Source organism: Paroedura picta, chromosome 3, assembly GCF_049243985.1.
Source record: "Paroedura picta isolate Pp20150507F chromosome 3, Ppicta_v3.0, whole genome shotgun sequence".
NCBI classification, from domain to species: Eukaryota; Metazoa; Chordata; class Lepidosauria; order Squamata; family Gekkonidae; genus Paroedura; species Paroedura picta.
In genome coordinates, this window is record NC_135371.1 from 154,961,278 (window position 1) to 154,976,374 (window position 15,097).

The 15,097-nt window shown below is 48.9% G+C and overlaps 1 protein-coding gene across 5 annotated transcripts in view; it reads left to right on the top strand.

Annotated features, from left to right (window-relative positions):
• KMT2D (lysine methyltransferase 2D) overlaps positions 1-15,097 on the top strand; it is a 96,115-nt gene that overhangs the window by 45,048 nt on the left and 35,970 nt on the right. For 4 of the 5 annotated variants that reach the window (XM_077328793.1, XM_077328795.1, XM_077328797.1 and 1 more), the window contains 13 exons: positions 2,451-2,597; positions 2,686-2,802; positions 3,278-3,405; positions 4,933-5,116; positions 5,955-6,035; positions 6,673-6,789; positions 7,094-7,255; positions 7,840-7,927; positions 8,048-8,283; positions 8,942-9,015; positions 9,368-9,418; positions 10,192-11,913; positions 13,092-13,268. In XM_077328793.1, the coding sequence (XP_077184908.1) occupies positions 2,451-2,597; positions 2,686-2,802; positions 3,278-3,405; positions 4,933-5,116; positions 5,955-6,035; positions 6,673-6,789; positions 7,094-7,255; positions 7,840-7,927; positions 8,048-8,283; positions 8,942-9,015; positions 9,368-9,418; positions 10,192-11,913; positions 13,092-13,268 (3,284 nt within the window). The remainder of the gene's footprint in view (positions 1-2,450; positions 2,598-2,685; positions 2,803-3,277; positions 3,406-4,932; positions 5,117-5,954; positions 6,036-6,672; positions 6,790-7,093; positions 7,256-7,839; positions 7,928-8,047; positions 8,284-8,941; positions 9,016-9,367; positions 9,419-10,191; positions 11,914-13,091; positions 13,269-15,097) is intronic. The other variant, XM_077328796.1, reaches the window with a different exon arrangement.

Below are 15,097 nucleotides of genomic sequence, written 5' to 3' on the forward strand. Positions count from 1 at the left end.
TTTAATGTGTTGCTGTTACCATTTTCCTTTTCGCTCTTCTTTTTATCAAGACCTTGTATACACTTCCATATATCATTCTGTATACTGTTTTCTAAGAGCCTCTTGTGGCGCAGAGTGGTAAGGCAGCAGACATGCAGTCTGAAAGCTCTGCCCATGAGGCTGGGAGTTCAATCCCAGCAGCCGGCTCAAGGTTGACTCAGCCTTCCATCCTTCCAAGGTCGGTAATGACTGGGGAAGGCACTGGCAAACCACCCCATATTGCGTCTGCCATGAAAACGCTAGAGGGCATCACCCCAAGGGTCAAACATGACCCAGTGCTTGCACAGGGGATATACCTTTACCTTTATACTGTTTTCTATGCATGAATGCCAGTGTCTCCTGAGTCTTAGTGCCCATTGCATTCCTGGTTGCAATGGGCTTCCTTGCTAGTTCTGAATAAATGTAGTATAGATGAAAAAGGTAACTTATCTTCTGACTGTTAAATCACTAACATCATTCTATCACCGACCAACAATTTCCCCCCCTATTAAAATTATAATATAGTAAAACATGGGAGAAAGGTGATAAATGAGAAAGGGGGGGAAGGGAAGGGGAAAAGGAGGAGAAATAAGGAGAGGGGGGAGAAAGCAGGGTCTTACCTTTGTTTCCCAGCATGATTATTCCTCTAATGTCTTCAGAAGAAGAAGAAAAAAGTGTTTATGTTGTTTTTCATTTTGGGAAGGAAAATACATAACACAAGAAAATGAATCTGTTTTGTCTTTCCGATGAACCAACGGTCTGGCGAAACGGTGTTCTTAAAATCTTCGCTACATCATATCATGGCTTAAACACTGAGCTCTTCAAACCTCTTTGGCAGTCATTTTTAAAAATTGAAAAATAAAGACGAGAAAGTAAAAATGAAAATAACCAGTTATGTATTCTGCAGAGCAGATAATATATTTTAAAAAGGGCTTCGCTCAGTATTTTCACTCTATTATTGAAGATGAGATTTTCTTGAAAAGCAGCCAAGTGTGTCTTTATGCCAAGATAAAGTTCTTTAAAGCTTGATTATATACATCTCTTGCTGAATAACTGTTATTAAAGACCAGAGTCTATCAGAATCCTTCTTCCAAAAGCCATAAATTTTTGAAGTGGGTCCGTCTTACCGCTACATATTGGAAGCTGACTTTGAACATGGTTAGAAGACTGCCAGCCTTTTCAATTGTGATCACAGTTCCGGGAGTAAAAAAAAATATCCAAAACATTGCCATTCTGGGAGTCCAAAGTATTGCAAAGATTACTGAATCCAGATTGATTTAGAACAGGGGTAGTCAAACTGCGGCCCTCCAGATGTCCATGGACTACAATTCGCTGGCAGGGGGCTCCTGGGAATTGTAGTCCATGGACATCTGGAGGGCCGCAGTTTGACTACCCCTGATTTAGAAGGAGTAGAATAAGGAATTAGTGCTCCCTATCAGGTTGCCATGTTCCCCAGAAGCCGAGAGATAATTTTTTGTGGTGTGTGTCTGCAGCCTGCAGAGATGCCATGAAATACAGAAGTTATGGAACATATTTGTGCATGAAACAAATCTGGGTTGTGTGCTTACTCTGTGATCCCATAGTTCAAGTTCCTACAGTTGAGGAAGGAAACTCTTCCTGGAGTGGATCCAGCCCTTATCCTGCCATGCCATTAGGTAGAATTTGGAGCCTTCCCCTAAGTAGCTCTTCCTCTGGAGCAGTGATTCTCAACCTGGGGGGCCGGGACCCCATTGGGGGTCAAATGACCCTTTCACAGGGGTCGTGGCAGGGCAAGCAGCTTGGCCAGGGGTGGGGTGCCATCTACCCAACAGCCTTGCGGGGTAGATCAAGATAGAGCGTTCATCTGCCTGGAGCAGTAGAAAAGAGCGAGATCGGCATGGTGGGACAAGAGGCAGAACTGAACTGAGCAACCCCGGAAAAAAAACAATTTATATACCATCATGAACAAGGGATCTTTATGCCATTGGTCAGTTTTGGTTTAATTTCTGTGAAAGAACACTTGCATAATTTTATGGTTGGCGGACACCACAACATGAGGAACTGTATTAAAGGGTCGCGGCATTAGGAAGGTTGAGAACCGCTGCTCTGGAGGAAGAAAATCCATTCAAGGAAGGTACCTGAGATTGGAGGAAAGCTTTTCAAAGGATGGTTAAATCCACCCTATTGCTTTGGTAACTTCTGTGTGGCTTGCATGAGAGCGATAACCTATAAGCCGTACTGTGAAGCAAATCCATAATTCAAAGTTATTTTGTTTAAATGCAAGTTGAACTCAGTGGTCTTTGGGGAAGAGGGGCGATAATGAGGCCCTTATAGGTCTGGCACATTTGTATACAATCATAAGAAAGAGAGGAAGAGAGTAGTAGGTATGGGTTGGGAGTAGTGGGTAGATGAATGAATCTTATCTAATCATTTCTCTTCCCCTCCACCTGCAGTGAGTGTTGAGCATATGGAGTGTGAAATCAAACTGGAACCTCCGCCTACCCCGGACAGGGAAGCTGCTGCAGATGCCGAGTTGGGCAAGGGTCTGCTGGAGGATTCAGAGGAGGTCAAGAAGCGGAAACGCAAGCCATACCGCCCTGGTGAGTGGTTCCCTACCTGGGTCAGGACCCAAGAGGGAGGGAGATCCCGCTGTGTTTTCACTAAACTCCTGCCCTGTTCCTGGCACAGGAATTGGAGGCTTTATGGTGCGGCAGCGGAAGTCACACACACGCTTGAAAAAGGGCTGTCTAGCCTTGGCGGAAGTCTCTCGCGAGGGGACTGGTGCTGAGGGGCACCCAGAAGAGGGTAAGTGCTGAGGCTGTATTGTGTTACTCATCCTTGAGGCTTGTAATTTGGAATAACGTAGTAGGGGACTCTGGTGTTCTTCTCAAAGCTTCCCTAACTTAATATCCTAGGCAGAGTCTATTCCATCTGTACTTGTTAAAAAGTCTTGTTGCTGATGCCCTCCCTTTCCCATTAGCAGATGGAGAGTATTCTGCATACACATTTAGCCGGTCATGAGAAAAAAGGGATAGAGGTGGAAAGGAATGGGATGAAAATTAGGACCTGGGGCAAGCTCTCGCACACCTCTCTTGCCACCTCCTTAAAATCCTCCCTTCAGATCTGCACAGTTCTCTCCGCCCCCTTTTCTTCCTAGTCTTCCTAGCAAAACAGCATGAGTTCAGCCAGATTGCAAACTCTGTGGGGTTACGGAATACTTCCATTCCCACCCTTTAAGCTGGGGCGTGCTAATGGCAACTCCGTCCTCTTTTTCTACCAGGGGCTCAGCTTTCTGAGATCCCTGCGGAAGGTGCCCCTGAGCAGGGAGCGGCTGAGGGCGACGAGAAGAAGAAGCGGCGCGGCAGAAAGAAGAGCAAGCTGGAGGACATGTTCCCTGCCTACCTTCAGGTATGGACGGCGGGGATTGATAGAAATGTCTTCACGGATTGGAGCAGAAGCGGAACTAAAGAGAACGGCATGGAACTCTCTTGCCCCATCATTTGGTTAGTGCAGACTGGGAGAAGGGGAGGGAAGGAATCGTAGGTATTTAGGAAACTGGGACGGTATGTTGTGAGACTGATCATTGTTGCTTGGGAAAATGCCAAGAGGCTGGATGGGAATCGTGGAGAGAGGGACAGGTGCTGTTGCCCATACTGAGCTGGGTGCTTTTTTGCCGGCTGTACCTGTTTCTAGAGAAAGCCAATCTTGCCACAGTTATACATGCCTTAGTAGAACATCTGGACTTGAGTACTATAATGCAGGGGTAGTCAACCTGTGGTCCTCCAGATGTCCATAGACGTTTGCTGGCAGGGGCTCATGGAAATTGTAGTCCATGGACATCTGGAGGACCACAGGTTGACTACCCCAATACACTATGTGGGTCTGCCCTTGAAGATAGTTCAGAAACAACGGTCCGTATTATGAAGAGTAGATACTTACTGCCATTACTGGGACGTACAGTGCGGTGATATCAAAACCAGTGTGCTGTCTACTTTGCCTTCTGGTTTGTTTCCAGGCTCAGTGTGAGGAGCTGATTTTGATCTTTCAAGCCCTAGCTGATTTGGGTCCCAAGGACCTAAAGGACCATATCTGTTTCTAATCTGTGGCTTAAAATTTTGAGATTCACAGGAGGGAGCCTGCCTTGGGGAACCAGCCTTAACTGCAGTTTGGTAGGCTTTACTCAAGAGGAGGAAAGGCCTCTTCAGTATCTTCTCCACCACACGCACATAAGGAATGCCCTTTGTTATATGGCTTTATTCCGGATTGTTTAAAGAATTACCTAGTCCAGGGGGCCTTTGATGTAGCCTGAAGTGTTGGTACCATAGTCCACACTAGATGTTGATGCTGCTGATAGGGGGAATGAGCAGGCTGGAAGTGATTTCTCTTATTTTGCATATTAATCCTTAGTTTTATGACACTTGGCTTTAGTTCTTGCGCATGGCTTTGGAGGCTAGATAGGGTTGAAAGGCCCTCTAGAACAGGGGTGGTCAACCTGTGGTCCTCCAGATGTTCATGGACTACAATTCCCATGAGCCCCTGCCAGCAAATGCAGGTTGACTACCCCTGCTCTAGAAGACAGACAGCCAACATGGTGTGGTAGTTACAATGTTAAACTAGGACCTGGGAGACCCAGGTCTGAATCCCCAGTCCGCTATGGAAGCTTGCTAGATGACCGTAGGCCATTCACACACTCTCATCCTAACCTTCCTCGCAGGGTGGTTGTAAAGAGAAAATAGAGGAGGGGGAAATTATGTAAGTCGCTTTGAATGTCCATCGGAGAGAAAAGCAAGGTACGAATGAAGTAAATAGATACATTTACCAGAGGAAATAGTTGCTCTAAAGCAGATGTTAAAAGTTGACTTTCCAGAGGTTCATCTGAGTAAACCTCCGGGGACATCTGTCTCCTCTTACCATTTTGTTCTTTCTCCTCGACAGGAAGCCTTCTTTGGGAAAGCACTTCTGGACCTGAGCAGAAAGGCCGTGTTGGCAGCTGGTGGCGTGGGTGGAGATGGGACGGCTCACCCTCCTGTCGGCCAGGGGGCTCCCAGGGCCAAAGTGGATTCCAGCATGCTCCAGAAAGGGCCAATGGATGGGAAGGAGGCTTTGGTTCAGCAAAAAGGTGAGCATGGGGGATGTGGATGGGACTTTGAATCCAAGTGGTTTTCATGGTGGTACTGTGCAACGGTAGCCCACTCTGGGGGCTGGAAGCGTACCTCTTATTTATTAGATTTTTAGACCACCCTGCTGGCAAGCTGGCTCGAGGCAGTGCACAAAATTATATAAAATATACATAATTCAAGCAGATACAATTTAAATTTAAAATTCATTTAAATAAATAACAGCAGATTAAAACAGCAACGATACTTCCACAGAGTGTCTATTATAATTGTTGGAATTCTCCCAAAAGTTCAGGCTGGTCTGGGAGTGAATCAGTGCATGAGTAGATGGACAGGTGGGGCCATAAATAGGTAGGCACACAGATGTTATCTTTGGCCCCATCCTAAAGGCCTGGCAGAAGAGCTCTGTCCAGTAACAAGAGCTTCATCATGCCAGCATTCAGATGCAGTATTGCAAATGGGTATTTTAACCTGTTGCCTACTCATTGCAAACATATTTGAAAGGGAGATTTGACATCACAGTGTGGAGTCTCTCTCATTTTTAACATTTCAGTTGTATTTCCCTGATGCTGATTTGGTATGGCCACTCTGGCCAGGCTGGAATCTGGAGATGTTTGGTGGAGGGATCACTTGGGCATGAAATTGGGGTCACTGTGAGTGGGCAGGTAGTTGTGAGTTCCTGCATTCTGTGAGGGGTTGGGCTAGATGACCCTGGGAGGTCCCTTCCAACTCTATATTCTGTGATTCTATAATTGCCTCTGAGGGAAAGAGGGGGCCTATCCAAGCAGTCAGGTGACTGTTCCTGTTCTACTGTCTTGACTTTTCTCTGTCATCCACTAGGGAATGAATGTGTTGATGGCAGGGAGACAGCTGCCCCAGAAAACAGCTTGAAAGCTGCTGAGGCCAAGCCTGAAAATACCGGTGAGTACAAGGTTTTTGACGGCACATGGAGAGCTTGGTGTGACTTCTGCCTCCATGAAGTTATGTGCCACGCCACTGTTAAGGGTCATAGGCAGCTATAGAAAACAGTTTCCAACCACTCCATATTTTAATCCCACTCTTCCTACAAGGTGCTTGTTTCAGTATACATGATTCTCTCCTTTACAATTTTGCATTGGATACTTCGCCATCCCTGTCCTTTTCAGACTACTGAATTGTGTTGGGAGATGTCAGGTGGGGAAGCAGTAGGATCTCTGGGACTTGGTCTTAACCAGGTGACCTCTGTCGGACGGCAGGCTGTAATGTTTTGCACTGCTGGAGACATCCAGAGATCGTTTCAGAGCTAGTTTTCAGTATCATCCCTCCCACCCTTGCCTCCTGAGCCTCAAGCTGCAAACCAAAGTGGTGTCACCTGACTCATTTAAATTGTCCCCCAACTGCTCTACTTAGAAAAGTGTATCCCTTCCAGTACAAGAGCTTAGGAGATCCTTCCTGATGCTTGTGTGGCCTGCTGCAAGTCAGGGGTCAGTACTGATAGTACCTCTGCCCTGTCCTCTTGTGCTGCGGGTGTTAACTGGACATTCTCTGTAATGACAGGTTTGGTGTTTGTTCCTTACAGGCACAGAAGAACAGATGGTGCCCAAGAACACTCCAGATCCTACAGGTGCCGAGAACCCAGCCACACCCCCGGGGGAGGGGGTGCTCAGCTCCGACCTTGACAAAATCCCCACTGAAGGTCAGGCGGGCCCTTTGAATAGACTCTACTGCCCCCATCCTTCTGCTAAGGATCTACCCCACGGAGAGCAGGGGAGACTGGGAGCCTGGCCTCCTGGCTTTTCTTCCAAGCGGAATAGGGGTAGATCCTAGTGGCCTAAACTAAGACCAGCCATTGTATCCATCCTACACTGGTCTAATAACACTCACTTCAGAGGATCAACCTGTCCTTTTTGGAGACCACCAGGTTCCGTATGTGGCTCAGGTTGTCTCTTGATGTCTCTTAGTGCTTGTGGTTCCATTCCAATGTCCCTCCTTGCCAACAGAGCTACCCAAAATGGAGAGCAAGGATGTCCAGCAGCTCTTTAAAGATGTCCTGGGATCCGCTGAGCGAGAGCAGCAACTCAACTGTGTTGGGGCAGAACCAGAGGCTGGAGGCATCCGTGACCCAAACCGCACACAACTTGCCCAAAGGCCTTTCCTGCAAGGTGAGACCACTGCACTGGGGTAAGGAGAAGCTGGGGTTGAGGCCTATGGACCATCCCTTTGCTTCTTGAGTGGTCTGGATCTTTGGGAGAAATAGTTCTTCAGATAATTTCATAGCACTTCAGGTCCTTGAGATTTCACTTTACTATGTTCTCCTCTGCTGGTGGCAGGACAACTTCCGAAAGTGCTTTTTCTGAACGGGGAATAGAGTTCAGAAGCAGAAGGCATTATTGATGCATCCCTGTTCCCTCCCTAGAGAAGGGAGGTATTTTTGAAATTAAGGGAATATTAAAATTGTAAGCTAAAAAATCTGGCTTTTTATAGTTCTCAGTGATAGTGGCCATCACCACTGGGTCATGCCGAAGGAAGTGAGTTTTCCTTTACTATGATAGACCTAGAATTGATGGAGATGTTGGAAGTAGGATGAAGGGTTTTTAAAAGGTTCGGACTCGGTATGTGCATTCACCCAAAGAGACAAAAATATCGAAGAAATACCTTGCCAGTATTTTTGGATGTTTTTAAGATGAATGGGAGAAGGGGCAGCACCTCTTGATTCAAACTCTGATGCTCTCTGTCCTCTCCTTAGGTGGTGGGGTCTCCCTTGGATCCTTGCAGCCTGCTGTACCGATGGAGACCTATACTGGAGTTTGCCAGTCCCCATTTCTTGATAGCAGGTAAGTTGGCCAAAGCTGACAGGTGCTCTTCCCCAGTCATCGCATCCTAGCCCTTCAACTACCTATCCAACTCACCTTGCATTCATCACTTTACCTGAATTTCCTCCCTCTGCTTTATAGGGAAAGGAGTGGCTTCTTCAGCCCTGAGCAATGTGAACCAGAGAGCCCTTGGGCCAGCAGTTCTGCAGCGTCCACGCCCACCACACCCACCACGGAGGGGGAGAGCGACGGACTCTCCTATAACCAGCGGAGCCTGCAGCGCTGGGAGAAGGACGAGGAACTGGGGGAGCTGTCCACCATCTCACCCGTGCTCTATGCCAACATGAATTTCCCCAGCCTCAAACAGGATTACCCAGGTTGGTCAGGTCTGCCCCCACTCAATATGACATCAGGTCCACCTTTTGTTGCAAACTGACTTTGCTTGTCTGTGTATTGATTATTTCACGAAAACTCTCCCACTGTTGTTCGGCATGTCTGCTGCTGACCAAAAACGCCCTGATTCTGGGCCAGGGTGATTCCAATCCTGCTGACCAAATTCTGGGCCAGAGTGATTTCAATCCTGCTGTAAAATGAATTGTGGTGATAACGCTTGAGTATATATTTCACATAATTTTGGTCCATCCCTACTTGCTGGAGTTTCCCTCTGTCATCACAACAGTCTGTTAGGCTGGAGAGGGGGGGGTGATTTACCCAAGGAAACCCATTACCGTGTTAAAACCTCTGCAGGGATTTAAGGCGTCTCCTGCAGAACTGACGTGGCTGAAACCACAGTGGCCTATGCAAAAGCGTGTCCTTGTGAACACATTGTGGAATATTGTGCTCCCGTCACACTATAGCTGGATTGTCCTGTATAGACATGAACTGTTTCTGTAGCACAGCAATAAAGCAGTACCTGTCGAAAGCAGACCCAACATTTCTGTCGTATCAAATCTGTGACCAGGTCCTGTGGACAGAAACCTGAATAAAATGCTCTTGGTGTGTTTGCCTTGTCTTCCACCCCTCTCCCTCCTCCAGACTGGTCTAGCCGTTGCAAGCAGATCATGAAGCTCTGGAGAAAGGTGCCAGCCCCAGACAAAGCCCCTTATTTGGTAAGTGGTCCATGAAGACTGGGTGGGAGTGTTGGAATGACTATGTCTCCTGTGCAGGCTTTCCACGTGCACCCTGGGCCTTTGCATTCATGTTTTTATGGGCCTCCTGTCTAGAATCGAGGGTGACCTACATACACATATGTTCACCGATTCGTATATACACATGTGCGAGCGTGTATATGATGTAAATACTGTAGCAGTTCTTCTAACATATTTGTTTCTCTTTTTTAAAATATTGGCCCAGTTTAAAATATTGGCCCCTTCACTGAGGCAGGAAAGGAACATTTGGGAAGGGGAATTTCCTAGCACCTGCCATCATGATCCAAATTCATTGTGGCTTTTTTTCATGCAGCAAAAGGCCAAAGATAACCGGGCGGCTCACCGCATCAACAAGGTGCAGAAGGTAAGCCAGGCCTATAAGATGAGAGGTCCCTTTGTGAGTAGTGTTTGTTGAAGGCAGAGTTCACGGGAAGATACAAGGGACCAAGCCCTATGAAGATAGGTTGAGGGACTTGGGAATGTTCAGCCTGGAGAAAAGGAGGTTGAGAGGGGACATGATAGCCCTCTTTAAGTATTTGAAAGGTTGTCACGTGGAGGAGGGCAGGATGCTGTTTCTGTTGGCTGCAGAGGAAAGGACACGCAGTAATGGGTTTAAACTTCAAGTACAACGATATAGGCTAGATATCAGGAAAAAAAATTTCACAGTCAGAGTAGTTCAGCAGTGGAGTAGGCTGCCTAAGGAGGTGGTGAGCTCCCCCTCACTGGCAGTCTTCAAGCAAAGGTTGGATACACACTTTTCTTGGATGCTTTAGGATGCTCTGGGCTGATCCTGCGTTGAACAGGGGGTTGGACTAGATGGCCTGTATGGCCCCTTCCAACTCTGTGATTCTATTCTATGATTATATACTTGATCACTATCTTCAGCCAACTGCGCCCAGTGGTTCTGATCCTGGCATTAGGCTAATTTTAAGCCCGAGAACCATGCTGAAGCAGTTTGTTCATTATGGTCCTTTGGGAGCCTGTCGAGTCTTGCTTTCCTTCCCAAGAAATGCTCAGAAGCCAGAAAGCTTAGATACACAATTTTGCCATTTCACAGAGAAGAGAGGAGGGGTTGGGAGGTACGGACGGTGCTTTTGACAATCCGCCCCTGGTGTGTTCTTGCTTCCCTTTCTGCAGCAAGCTGAGAGCCAGATCAGCAAGCAGCAGACCAAAGTAGAGGTGCCGCGGAGACCAGACCGCCCTGCTCTGCATCTGCGCATCCCACCCCAGCCGGGGGCACTGCCAGGGGCCACCCAGCCACCGCCGCCACCACCTCCTCCTCCCCCTCCTGTCGCTGCCACCTCAGGCGCTGGGCAGCCAGTCTACATCAACCATGCTGCCACTCTGCCAAGCGGGTCCGGCGTTGAGTCGCCCAGTGAGCTCTTCCTCAATCTTCCCCCTTCTGCCGCCAGTGCCCAGCCCCCAGCGCAAGTGCCTTTGCACGAGCCCTATGGCATGGCCTCTGCCTGCCCCCCACCAGACCCACGTTTTCCTTCTCCTTCCTCAGTGCCTGCCAGCTTTACCTCCTCCTCTTCCTCCTCCTCCTCCGGACAGTCCCCACACCTGCCCAATCGTCCAGCCCCGCAGACTGGGGAGTTCCAGCCCACTCCCCCTGGAACCCCTAGGCATCAGCCCTCTACCCCAGACCCTTTCCTGAAACCCCGCTGCCCGAGTGGGTCTTTGGAAAACTTATCTGTGCCTGGAAGCCCCCAGCAACCCGCCCTGATGCTTTCGCCACCACCCTTTGGGGAACAGAAGAAAGGATTGGAGATCAAGAAAGAAGACGCGGGGCCAGGAATCTGCTCTCCAAGCTACGGCTACGGGGACTCGCCAGCTGGTGCTCATCACCCCACTGAAATGAAAGCCCCCGATGTGTTCAAAGCCCCTCTCACCCCACGGCAATCTCAGGTGGAGCCACAGAGCCCAGGTTTGGGGCATCGCCCCCCAGATTCTCATCCTCTGGCTTCTTCTCCCCCCAGCCAGCCCGATCTCTACCGGCAGTCTCCATTCCCGGATCCTTACGCTCAGCCTCCTCTGACGCCTAGGCCTCAGCCCCCACCCCCAGAAAGCTGCTGTGCCCTCCCCCCTCGCTCACTACCCTCTGACCCCTTCTCACGTATCCCAGCCAGCCCACAGTCCCAGTCGAGCTCCCAGTCGCCCCTCACTCCCCGGCCACTTTCCAATGAAGCCTTCTGCCAGTCCCCGGTCACCCCCCGTTTTCAGTCTCCCGACCCCTACTCCCGGCCTCCTTCACGGCCCCAATCCCGGGATCCTTTTGCCCCTCTGCACAAGCCCCCTCGTCCCCAGATGCCGGATGCCGGCTTCAAGCCCTTGCCCGTTTCCCACAGCAGCCCGGCAATCGGGGGCTATCCAGCAGTGCCTCCTTCGGGTGAGCCCCACCCCAAGACTAGCCAGCAGCCCCAGTTCGCTCGCTCCCCTGGTGCTAACGTCTTTCCGAATGCTCAGCCCCAAATGCGCTTCACTTTCCCTCCCAGCGAGCCAATGAAGAGTTCCCCTTCCCATGGGATCAATAGCCATTTTGCTCCGAGCAAGCCCCAAAGCACAAGCTACGTTTCTTCACCGGGGTTCCACCAGGTTGGCAGCCCACTGGGGCCGGGCAAGAGTGCCCCAGACTCTTACAACGTGCCCCCGCTGCGCCCTCCCTCGGTCCTGCCCCAGCAGCCGTCTCAGCAAGAGAGCCCCTTGCCCTACCTGCCGCGGACAGGAATGGTGCCGCCAGGTGACAAGAGGGACGAAGGAGTGGTGGGCCCACCAAACAGGGAGCTGCAAGAACTGCCAGTCAGCCAGGAGGGGGCCATCAGCAACATCAGCCAGACGGAATTGGAGAAACAGAGACAGGTGAGAAGGTTGCCGCTTTGGGGGCTTTAAAGGGGATAGGAGCAGGGGGATCGATCGTAATTTCAAAGTGATGGCAAGCCAGCAGAGGGAGGTCGGGCATTTGCAAGAGTCTCAAAGGGCCACCTTGGTGTTAAGCTGCAACTTGATTACTTCATCCCTCCTGCCTCCCCCCTCTAGAGGTAGGGGTTGGGGATGGGGGGGGGGGTTCTCCGCCTTGTTGTTGGTCTTCTGTATTTGTAATTTTTGTCTGTTTTAATGGGGGTTTTAACTGGACATCTGTAACCTGCCATGAGCCTGCTTGGGAGTGGTGGGTAATAAATAATGATGATGATGATTAAAAGGCCATCTGACCCTTTAAGGCCAGGACATCAGACCAGAGCATTGCACCAAAGGTTCCTGCTGGACAGATGAACTCCAGGGACTTGATTGCAGAGATCAAAGGGGTGGTGGTAGAATACTCAGTGTCTCTTCCTAATTCCATAGCTGGGAGTAGAATTCCTTCCTTGCCTCAAATATAGGATTGGATTGTGAGTAGGGCCAGTAGGACATGTGTGGATTAATAGCAGGTTTGTTCTCTTGCCTGAGAGAGTGACGGCCTCTAATCTGGAGAGCTGGGTTTGATTCCTTGCTCTTACCCAGGCAGCCAGCTGGATGGCCTTGGGCTAGTCACAGTCCTGTTGGAGCTGTTCTAACCGAGCAGTAATATTGGGGCTCTCTCAGCCCCACCTGCCTCACAGGGTGTCTGTTGTGGGGAGAGAAAGGGAAGGCGATTGTAAGCCTCTTTGAGACTCCTTCAGGTAATGAAAAGTGGGGTGTAAAACCCACCTCTTCTTCCTCTTCATACTTGGATTAATCCTAAGCATGAGGCTGAGATTTCCCATAGGCTCATTCCTGTCTTAACAAGCCCATGTCTGGTTAATTATGTGTGAATTCAGCCAGAGACTAAAGCATGTAAAACTCTCAGATGTTAATGCAGATGGCAACCAGATCTCATTGGAGAACTTAAGGCTGCCAGTCACAGAAGATGGTTATCTGCTCGTGGGGGTTGGGTCAGGGAAGATGATGTTGTATGGAAGAGCCACAGGTCTGGCTAGAATGAACGGAGATGGCTCAAGAGACCTTTGAAGGAAGGACAGGCCATTAGCCCGAGTCCCTTTTTCTCCTGCACCCCCCTCCAGCGGCAGAGGCTCCGTGAGTTGCTCATCCGTCAGCAGATCCAAAGGAATAACTTGCGGCAAGAGAAAGAGAGTGCTGCAGCGGCTGCAAACAACTCCCAGGCATCCTGGAACCCGGAGGGCAGTGGGCAGGCCTTTGAACAGATGAATCGGAGCATGACTCCATTCCCACCAGCACAGGTACGTCTTTGGAAGAACGCCTGGCGGTGAGCTGTTGAATCCGACTGTCTCACAGAGACTGACCGTCCTGTGACAGAAATACAGTCATGGGGCCATTGGGAAATAGGGGATCATTGGTGCAGGGTTTCATAAAACCCTGGGGGTTCTTGACAGCCCTGGAAGGGTTTCCTGAATGGGTTGGACTAGATTAATTCTTATATATATTTTAAATTTGTTAAACATTTATCAGGCGATATGACCATATATGGTCATGTTGACCTGCTTCCCCCCGCCTTTCCAAAATGGCCAGTGATGGGCTTGGAGGGGGAGGGAAGGGGAGGGTCCCCAGGTGGGCGTGTACGCAGCTATGTTTCTGAACCATTTTCTGCACCATTGTACCACTTCTGGGGTTTCTCAAAGCCTGAAGAATGTTTCAGGGGTTTCTCAATGGCAAAAAAAGTTGAGAAAGGCTGTGCTAATGTATCTGAAGTCAACTCATGCCAAGTTGACTTAAGAGCAAAAACTAGAAACGAAAACCTTAGGGGTTTCAAAAGGAGCTGAAGGTTTCTTAAGAGGTATAGCCTAGATCAGGGGTAGTCAACCTGCGGTCCTCCAGATGTCCATGGACTACAATTCCCATGAGCCCCTGCCAGCATTTGCTGGCAGGGGCTCATGGGAATTGTAGACCATGGACATCTGGAGGACCACAGGTCCACTACCCCTGGCCTAGATTTCCTGGATATGCAAAGTCAAGTGGACAGCTCTGTGCTTTGAGTTCTCCTTTTTGCCCATACATCAGCAGTGGCATTGCACCTAGGGAGGGTCCAGCTGAGGGGGGCTGAAATGCTTCTGAAGTTGGCTATTCCAGGTGCAGGTAGTCAGGCTGGTGTGCGAATATGAAAATCACCGCATATTTTGAAATGATCTGACTCTCCATGCTTTTGGCTGGGCGGAGGTCCAGAGGCTTAGTGCTTTTCTGGGACCATTTAAATTTAGACCCAGTTGGGTGGGTGGGGTGGATTCCAGTTCATCTGCCTGAAACTTTTGGAAAGCAGCTAGCATCACAACAGAAAGGGCTGGACTAGTTGGACCAGTGATCTAACTCAGTGGTTCCCAACTTTTTTGGTGTGGTGACTCACTTAGAAAAAGTGATATCAGTGAAGCTACAAAAGCCTTTAGAAAAAAAAATTATTAAGAAAAGAAAGTTGACGGAAAGAATACAGAAAGAATTAATTAACTTCTATGGTGCTACATAGTGTTAAACATGAGAACTCATTGTCCATACAAAGCAATATAATATCCTCCTCATTCTACTCTGGTGATACATAACTGATTACATTTACATCTCTAACTGCCTTTCTTAAGATAGTCCAAATAATAGCACCATTGCTCTTGATATTCTTCCATGGGTCTTCTGTTGATCATAAAAGAAAATCTAGCGATTTTTAACAGTTCAGCTACTTTATCCAGCCATTGACCAATGGAAGGGCTCTCCGACGATTTCCAATTCTTCACCCATACCAACCTCGCTGCTGCGGAGACATGGAAGAAGAAATTTCTTGCTGTGTGCGGCAAGACTTCTGGATGTAAACTAAGCAACATACAAGCCGATTTTAATGGGAAACAAACCTTGAACATTTCCTCTACAAAAGCCTTTGACCCAATTTCACAGGCTTCTTGATCCACTTTTTGGATAGGGACCCACAGGTTGGGAGACACTGGTCTAACCTGATATATGCCAGATTCATGTTTTATTTCCCAATATGAGCTTACATGGTCTGCTTAAAACTTCGATGCTGGTTTTGCACCTGGAGAAAAAGACTTTGTTTTCTCGTGGTCTGATGAGATGG